The 8,966-nt window shown below is 41.5% G+C and overlaps 1 protein-coding gene across 1 annotated transcript; it reads right to left on the bottom strand.

The window, feature by feature from the left end:
* Positions 1-3,621: 3,621 nt before the first annotated feature.
* NPS (neuropeptide S) lies at positions 3,622-8,543 on the bottom strand (the record flags this gene model as incomplete). The annotated part of the gene is made up of 3 exons (XM_081074565.1): positions 3,622-3,801; positions 6,503-6,584; positions 8,539-8,543. The coding sequence occupies 3 exons, from the start codon at positions 8,541-8,543 to the stop codon at positions 3,622-3,624; spliced, it is 267 nt and encodes an 88-aa protein (XP_080930691.1).
* Between the last annotated feature and the right edge of the window lie 423 nt (positions 8,544-8,966).

Here is an 8,966-nt window from a genome sequence, read left to right on the forward strand (position 1 = left end):
TGACTGGGCCACACACATGCCTGGGTTACCAGAGCCCAGAGAAGCCTGCACAGAGAACACAACACATCAGTTCTGAGCTGCAGGTCTCGTTTCCTAAAGGCTCTAAGAGAACCTTAACCCATAATTTTTGTATGTACCTGGTAGGTTTCCATCATGGTGGCAGGAAACCGGACTCTAGCTAATGTCATCCTTTGGCAGTGACCACAGTTAACTTTGATAATTACTAACCTGCTTGCCCTAGGATGTGAGCAGTCCCACCATGTGCAGACAGACGAGAGCTACAAGCTCCCCGTAGGCTGTCTCCCCCTGCATCTTACTGGTAGGCGGAAACGCACTGTCCCTCCCCATTTACAGAAAGGTTACTGTATAATATCACGTCCATGTTCACCAAGTAAGTAGGCAGCTCCTCTACGATGGCAGAATTTCCTTTTTGGACTGGATCCAGTCATTTGCTAATTGCTTCTTTGTTCTCTCCCATGAGAGCACATTTTACCAGGGACAACATATCTTGGAATTTTCTGATACGTCTTCATTTCCTCTCACCGTCCTTTTGGCCTTTTTTCTTTAGTGACTCTCTACAATGTCTTCTCAATCCTCTAGCTGCAGCCAGCTCTTCCTAAGCAGCCAGTGCCATTCCAAAATGCCTGAACCACCCCAAGAACTGGTGTCTTTCTTGAGTTTAAGGGTTTCAGATGCTGAGGTGAGGAATCTCTTCACCTCTGGAGTCAGAGTAGCGGGGTTCCTCTCTTGGCTCTATTGCTTACAAGCTGTGTGACCCTGGGCAGGTTACTTAACCTCTCTGTACCTAATGCTTTACCTGTAAAATGGGGCTAATAGGAGCATCTACCTTAGAGATATGTTACGCTGTGTTTCAGGAAGTTGTGGGGACTGAATGAGCTCACACATGAAAACTCCTCAGCAGTGCCTGACATATGGTAGGACTCCAATAACTTAATTTGTATTATATGTTTAAGCCCTAAAGTCTGAGTCTCAGCTGCAAGGTTGTTCCACAGGACATGGGGGTACAGGCCAGACACATGAGAGACAAGAAGCCTGCCTGATGTGTGTAAACTTGCTGCTAAGGGACCTTGCAGAGCCTTTCTTGCAGCTGTTGCCCATATAGGGTCCATCTCACTTTGTGTGTTTCCTACTCCTTCTTAGGGCTCTGGTCTGGAGACTGATGGCTCTCTCATAGCCAAGGTAGTCATGGTACATTCTGTGGTGGACGGACTCTAAAGTGGCCCCCATCACTCCCCACTCCTGAGGGTCACGCCTTTGTGTAAACCCCTCCCCATGAGTGTGGACAGAACCTGTGACTTGCTTTCAGCCAATGGAACAGGGCAAAGGTGATGGGATGTCACTTGCATAATTATGCTTCATACGATTGCAACATTTGTCTGCTGAAAGATTCTCCCCTTCCAGGTTTTGATGAAGATGGCAACTGTGGTGGTAACCCCACATGGCAAGAACCAGTGATGGCCTCTAAAACGGAGGATGGGTTCCCGCCAAAAGCCAGCAAGAAATGGAAACACTCAAGCCTTCAGGTACAGAGAACTGAATTCTGCCAACAGTTATGTGAGTGTGGAAGCCGAGCCTGCCCTGGCTCAGTCCTGAGATTTGGCTGCAGCCCAGCAGCTCTTGCATTGCAGTCTAAAGGACCCAGTTATGTCTGGAAGGAGATAACAAATGGGTGTTGTTTTACCACTGGGTTTCTGGTAATTTCTTATGTGGCAATAGGAAACAAATACCCTGTATTAGTCAGGGTTCGCCAGAGAAGACAGAACCAATAGGATGTACATGGAGAGAGAGAGATTATAAGCAATTGGAGCACGCAGTTATGGAGGCGGAGAAGCCCAGACCCCGGGGAGCCGGGAGCACAGGTCCAGTCCAGGTCTGAAGGCCTGCGAAGCCCGTGATGTAGGAGAGCCCATGGGGTAAGTTTCAGTCCGAGTCTGAGGTCAACAGCAGAAGCTCGTGTCCCAAGCAGAAAATTGTGCCTCGGAAAGCAAATTTCCCCACCTGCCAGCGTTTCCTCCACTATAGTTTTTAGAGTGCAAATACTTTTTTCATGGGCCTTTTCCCCTTTGAGGTTAGAATGATATTCTAGATTCAGAAACGAGAAGATAATTTTTTCAATTGTGTTTTGGGGGTTTTATTCCAACAGGCTATATGAATGCAAATAGAAGATGAAGAAGATTCCTCTGCACTAACAATTCTTTTCCCTTCAGGAGACACCCAATCGCCACCACTTTTCCCATGCGCTTATTAATGCAGTAACTGTTTCGACTTTGCAGGAGTAAATAATGTCTATTGGGCTTTCTAATTAGCTGTCCTGCCACTAACGCTTGGCAGATAAGAAAAATGCCAATTTCCCTGACAATCTTCTGTCAGATTTCCTACAGTTTATTGGGAGCTCGCTCCATCTCCCCCATTAATGCCAAGCCTCCGAACTCCACTCGGAGACGGGTCTCCTCCCGGCACCTGGAAATGCAGCGAAGGCATTCATTCATCTCTCAGTGACTTCCTGCCTGCTCACAGGCTCTGCAGCACCCTCAGGCTTAGTGGGGGTGATGGAAAGTGCTCCCAATAAACTGTGGACAAGCTGGCAGAAGACTGTCAGGGAAACAGCCATGTGTCTACACACACAGAGTCAGGTGGAAAACAACGATTTTCTTGGTTGGAATGCCCTTCGCATGTTACAGATCAAACATGCACATACACCTTTAATTAATGTTATGCTTTTGAAAGAATAACACATCAACCAATGTAGCATTACCACTTTAAAAAGGAGTATCAGGAGTTTTAATGGAAGGGGTGTCAGGTCTTTCCTGGAGGGGGTGGGAGTGGGGTTAATCATCACAGTTTGGGGAACTGGTTCCTCAAAGCCCGCCCCCCACCCCACCACCACCACAGGGTAACCAGTAGTCTTTCTGTTGTCATTGTTGTTCCTGGCAATAATTCTGGTTTAAGATTTTAAAAGGTGACATTTCCGAAAAAGTGACATTTCCGAGACAAAAACAGCAATTCACGTCTATCTGATGGACAGGGGCGGCAAGAGTTCCATTTGAAGGCTCTGCTAATGTTCGCTTCTGGTATCAACGGATGGACTGAGAAAAGATTCATCCCATCACCGTTTCCTGATTCTATTTGTGTGCCACGAATCTTAACTTCGGTTAATTTCACAAGACTGTCTTAGAAACTGAAAAAGCACATCTCAAAAGAATTGGCTTTTTAAGTCATTTCAGGAAACTATATTTAAAAGAAAAAAACTCAGTATTATGATATTAAAGTGTTATAGGCAGAAATGACATCATATCATTGCCATTATAGTAAAAATACTCATACTTTCTGGTCAATTTAAGATCAGAGTAAATGTATCCATTTCTACCCAGGAAAATTTCAAACTGATCACATAAATAGTTTATTCTCTCACAGTGGAGGTTTGAGAAAAGTTTACATTTTTTTTAACTCAATTTACGAGCTAGGGCAGAAAACATATTTAAGCTTGAAAGCAGACCAATAACGTAATGATAAAGATATGACTGAATTTTAGCACATTAGTCACATTCTACCAACTCTGAGATTAATTCCCAGAGTCCTTTGCACACTTATTCATCTTATTCATGATTTTGCTCTTTGAAGGGAAGTTTTTTTCATCCCTGTTCCAACTCCATTGCGAAAGGACCTTTTCATAAACGACTTCTCCAAAACTGGCTTTAGAAAATCTAGTCCCTCGCTCCTGTCCATTCTGGTTGGACAGCTGCTCAGCAGGATGAGAAAGTATTCAGGCTTTGCAGACACCTGGCAATTCAGATGGGGGTGGGGGAGAGAAAGAATACAGCTTTAGGGTTAAAAGCTTATTTCAGTAGTAACAATTTTCAAAATCGTATGGCAATAAATCTAAGATAGCCAATCTTTTTAAGGGGCAAATTTTGCTAAAACATAATATATACTTTATCTAAATACAAAATACTATTTGGAACTATCAGCCCCCTTGTCTAATTTTTACACTACTTATGTAACTGCTGCTATTGAGCATTTGCTTCATACACTGCACATAGTTATCTTGTTGCTATCACTTTATAAAGACTCTTTCAAGTGGCACTGATTAGTCCTGGGAACAGTTTTTAAATTTCACTGAGAAAAACAACCCGTGACAACCAAAATTCAGGTTTTCGTTGGAACCATTTTCCTGCTGGGCCTGTCCTGGGCCATTGCCATGGTTCTCCATAGGACGTCTTGCTACTTAAACGCTGGCATCTTTGTCTTTTGACTTTGGTTCAATTCTTCATGAGTGGCTTGACATCCTGGATGAAGCAGGATAGTGAGGGGCGCTTTGTCGTGAAACAAAGAGGTCTGGAATCGTAAAGCTCAAGTTGGCCATCAAGAAGCTACAGGTCAATCCCATACTTTGTAGATGAAGAAACAAAAACAAAAGCAAAAGGACATGTCCTAAGAAACAGGGCTGGCAAGTCCACGAGGTGGACCTGATCCAGGAATAGTGCAAGAATTTTCAACACTTGTCATATGTCCTTTCCTTCCTGGTTTCAGAGGAAGCACAGCTACACATTTTACCAATAACAGGAGCAAAGAGTTATCAATAACCTTTATGCTCCGTGTTCCATGTGTGTCATTTCATCTTATCCCCTCCAAAAGCTATACGAAGTAGGTACTATTACTTCCTCAGTTATAATTTCCTTTGAATGAAGAAATCAAATGGCTTGTAGGTGAAGAGGGGTTAGAGTTGAGGCATCTGACTCCAAGCCCCTGTTTTTCAACTCTATGAGAACTACAAGAGGAAAAGGGGGCTGAACACTTCTATTATAAATCAAGAAACATACTACGAAGTAAAAATTGTACATTTTCCTTTCCTGGTGCAGGAAAGCAAGTTGGATTATGGGTGACTTTGGAAGTTGACATGGGGGCAGAATGCATAAAATGATCCCTGACATTTTTCACCCGTGACTGTGTGGCTTACTGAAGGTTCCGGCAGTCAGAACTCCCAGGAAAATCATTTTCACTGGCTTCTGGGGGGAAAGGGGGGGGCTTTTGGGGGTAGGGGGATCTGAGAATAGTCAAAAAGAATGTCAGAAATATTGATCATGGGAAAACCAATGAAAAACGCTTATTTGAACACCCACTATGTGTTTTTCCTGTGTTAACAGAAGAAATCTAAGCATGAAATAATGCCATCTATTTTAAATCCCCAGGAAGGAGGGGCCTATGAGTCATTTCAGGAAGGGAAGCATTCCAGTTCTTTCCAGAAATACTCATGAAGCCACCTTTATGTTGTGAAAGAAACACATCAGTTCTGGTTGTGAGATTCTGAATATGTTCCTAAAAGGAAGCTGATGCCCTTTGCTAATCATTGGAGGGAGTCCTTGGCAGAGCGACGAGTTAACAGAATTATACTATACAGTTACTTGCCTGGTTGATGGACTTCATAGAGTTCACAAGTATTACAAAAGGAATACCTCCTTTGTCTGCAAAATCACCCTAAACAGTCACATTGACGAGGTTATAACAAGAACAACATTGTCAGATGCAAAAATAGAAATATGGAAAATGCAGGAAGGAAGAAACATTTCATTTATGGACAAGAAGATCTCATAAGTAATTAGAAGGACATTCTTAACTAAAAAATAAACAAAACAACAAAAAAACAAAACCTGCACATAAGTGTCTCTTGTTCCACAGAAATGTCATGAAGGGATCTCCAGGGAACGAATGGAAAGTCATTAGTAAGACAGTTGACAAAACACACCAATTTATGGATCGTGACTCATCAACTGGATCAATGTGGTGTCTTAAGAAATCAGCGACTAAATTAGTGTTGAGCGCTCATAGGAGTAAAATGGGGGAAAAAGAAGCTAGATTAAGTAAACACGAAATAGAAAAATGACAGATGCAAAGATTAGTGAGAACACCAATAAAATACATAACTAGATCATTATGTTTGGACATATATTTATTATTTAGGATTTATGTGGCATCTCATTGTCCTATACTTAGGCTCATAAATTACATTGATTTCAGTAATTACAGTGTGCTAGGTTAAGTTTCAGTGCAGCAAAGTGAAAGCACCAAACACTAAGTGACAAAAACTACTTTAAAATTGTAAACAAAGCATTGACATAAAAGAACTGAAATATCATGTAGAAATAGTATTTAAAATTCCAAGGAAAGACATTCATTTTTCTGGATGTCTCGAACAGTTTAATGAATATATTTAGGAGCTCAATCAATATTCTTGAATAAATATATAAATTAATATTTTATGTGATATTTTATTGAGATATGATATTTTACCTACATTCTGCATCTGAAAAAGTTACCAAAAAAGTTACTTGTACTTTTCTCATTGAAAGATTTAATAATAAATAATAATAATAATAAAGAAAATTACTTTTCTATCACATCCTCATTGAGATTATTTTGAATTTACACACTCTATAATTCTAGCTATCCAGTCAAGTAGCAAAAATAGAGGCAGAACTCTTACCTTGGCAGATAGAACTGGATAACACCAAAACACACGTATCGTAAAAATTGACAGAACTAGAATAAGATTGAATTTTAATGAGCTGCAGAGTAGGAAAAAAAAATACCCCAGATTAGTATCACACAGGCAAGTATAAACTTTAAAAAAAAAAGCATAAACAAACTCAACACTTCTCTTTGTGGAAAAATGCAATCTTTTACCAATTCATTTTGGACTTTCCAAAATCTCTGCAGATCTGTGGTTTTATTGGCAAATTTCTCACACTCTCTGCCTAATCCTCTCGGGTGACCCTTTTATATCAGAAAAGTTCTGAAGTAAAAATGTCATCACGTCTCATCATATGTTACTAATTGGTCTGGCCATGGCCTTTTATTCTCGTTAAGTTGGAAAAGGACAATGACACACAGGCATTGTCATTAAACTACCAGCGATGGACTTAATTTAAAGTTTGCCATTAAAAATGTCCTTCAAAAACATTGTCTTTCTAAACTGCATCGCTGTGACATAGATGGCCAGAGGCCTCAAAAGGAACCAAGAGTTTGTTTTACTTGTTTAAACACTTAAGAAGCATAACATTATTTCTCTGAATGCCCCAGGTACCTTGTTTCAGAGACAACTACAAAAGGAATCCTTACAAAAATAAAGTGGACCTATCCAAACAACCCCTGCAGATAGATTATTTACGTTTTCTACAATAGATTTCCTTCTTAGGACTTCTGAGGTTAAAGCAGGGAAACAAATGTCAAACCCTTTGTCACTAGTCCTTTAAAAAAGGAAGTGCCCTACCTGCACCCCTGTCCATGTGTGTCCCCCAAGTCCCAGCCCAGAGTTCTGGGAGAGCCTGCCCGCCATGGCTCCCGTTTTCTCTCCAGGGCATGGAAGTTCTCCAGGAAGCCTCTGCTGTGCTTGCACCTCAATGGGCATTCACATGAATAAATTGATTCAGGGCCGCTGAGTGTGAAGAGACGCTGCTGAAACTTACAATGGAGGAAAACATCAGGAAGGTGCTTTCTGCTTGAATAACTAGTGTTTCTGAGATGGCCCCAACATTTTTGAATACAAAGCAACTGAGGAACATCCTTGCCTCCTGAAATCAGCCCCGTTTGGAGGACAAAGCTGCCCTGTGTCTGGGGCATTTGCTGCCCTGTCAATGCTCCTTTCCTTTCCTTTAGGAAGTGCCACTTGAGATGAATCTCCGGTAGCTGTCAATCGTTTAGGCACAGCTTGCCTCCCACAAGGCAAAGCAGGTGACCTGGGCTCTCAAGAAAACCCAGATCACAAGAATTGGTACAGCACTGGGAGTTGGGACGTGTGATCAGACCCCTTTGATCATACTCCTTTTGGGGACATGATATGATGATTGGGAGACAAAGAGCTTTAAGAGCACCAAGGAAGTGGACACATGCATATGCTTTTGGTCTCTCCTTAAACCCAGCTGAGATAAACACATAAGAACAAAAGAATAGGAGAGAAGATGACAGCATCAGTGTTTTATTGATGAGCAACTGACTAAGTAGATCTGAGAAAGGTGCCCATTAAAATGGCAATGTAGTAACAGGCCCTCCACAGACTCAGGTATTCGTCGAATCAGTGATTTTTTAACGTGATGCAGGTGACACTAAGAAAAGGACGATAACGGGAAGCTTGAGAATGCGTTCAATCCGACATGCCCTCCCCACTTCCCGTGTCCACACTGCTTTGGCTTGGGCAGACTATAGGTGTGTCTAAGAAGACGGTAAAGCAGAGGGTCTCCTGGCTAAGGGAATCAGGCATTAAGGGATTCTCTTCTGAACACAAAAGTTGAACAACTATTATACTCAATGCTGAGAGCCGTGGAACTCCTTCGACAAAACTCCCAGAACACTGTTAGACATGTCTTTACCATCTAGACCAGGGGTGTCCAAACTACGGCCCGCAATCCATTTTTAATTGGCCCACAGCAAATTCCAAAAAACATTTAGTTTACTTAAATAAACCAGGTGAGGCAATATGTACTTCACCTAAAGTGAGTGGGCCTGGCTGTGTGTGTATTTTACCGCATATGGCCCTTGGTGAAAACCATTGAAAAAAGTTTGGACACCCCTGCTCTAGACAAACGAGTGAAAGACTGTTCTCTGGGGAATCTGCTCAGCTCAAGGTAAACAACCTAGATATACAGACATCATGGTTTCCTAATAAAGACAGCCCAGCCAAGAGCAATTCACTACAGCCCAGAGCTGACAATACCCAATAACACAAAGAACATTTATGGACTTTTTAGTGCCTAACTCTTAAATATAAATAGACAACTCAGAGATGCAATGAAAATAAGTAAGAGATATTTATAAAGGCAGAACCCAAAAAGAAAAAAAGAAAATGAAAGAGAAGTCTGCAGTAACAATATTTTATCATGACATATAAAAACCCCTGCCAAAAAAAAAGGGGGAAAAAAGGAAATTTAAAGGAAACAAGAGAAAATGCAAGA

This window comes from Rhinolophus hipposideros, assembly GCF_964194185.1.
Source record: "Rhinolophus hipposideros genome assembly, chromosome: 15".
Taxonomy (NCBI): domain Eukaryota; kingdom Metazoa; phylum Chordata; class Mammalia; order Chiroptera; family Rhinolophidae; genus Rhinolophus; species Rhinolophus hipposideros.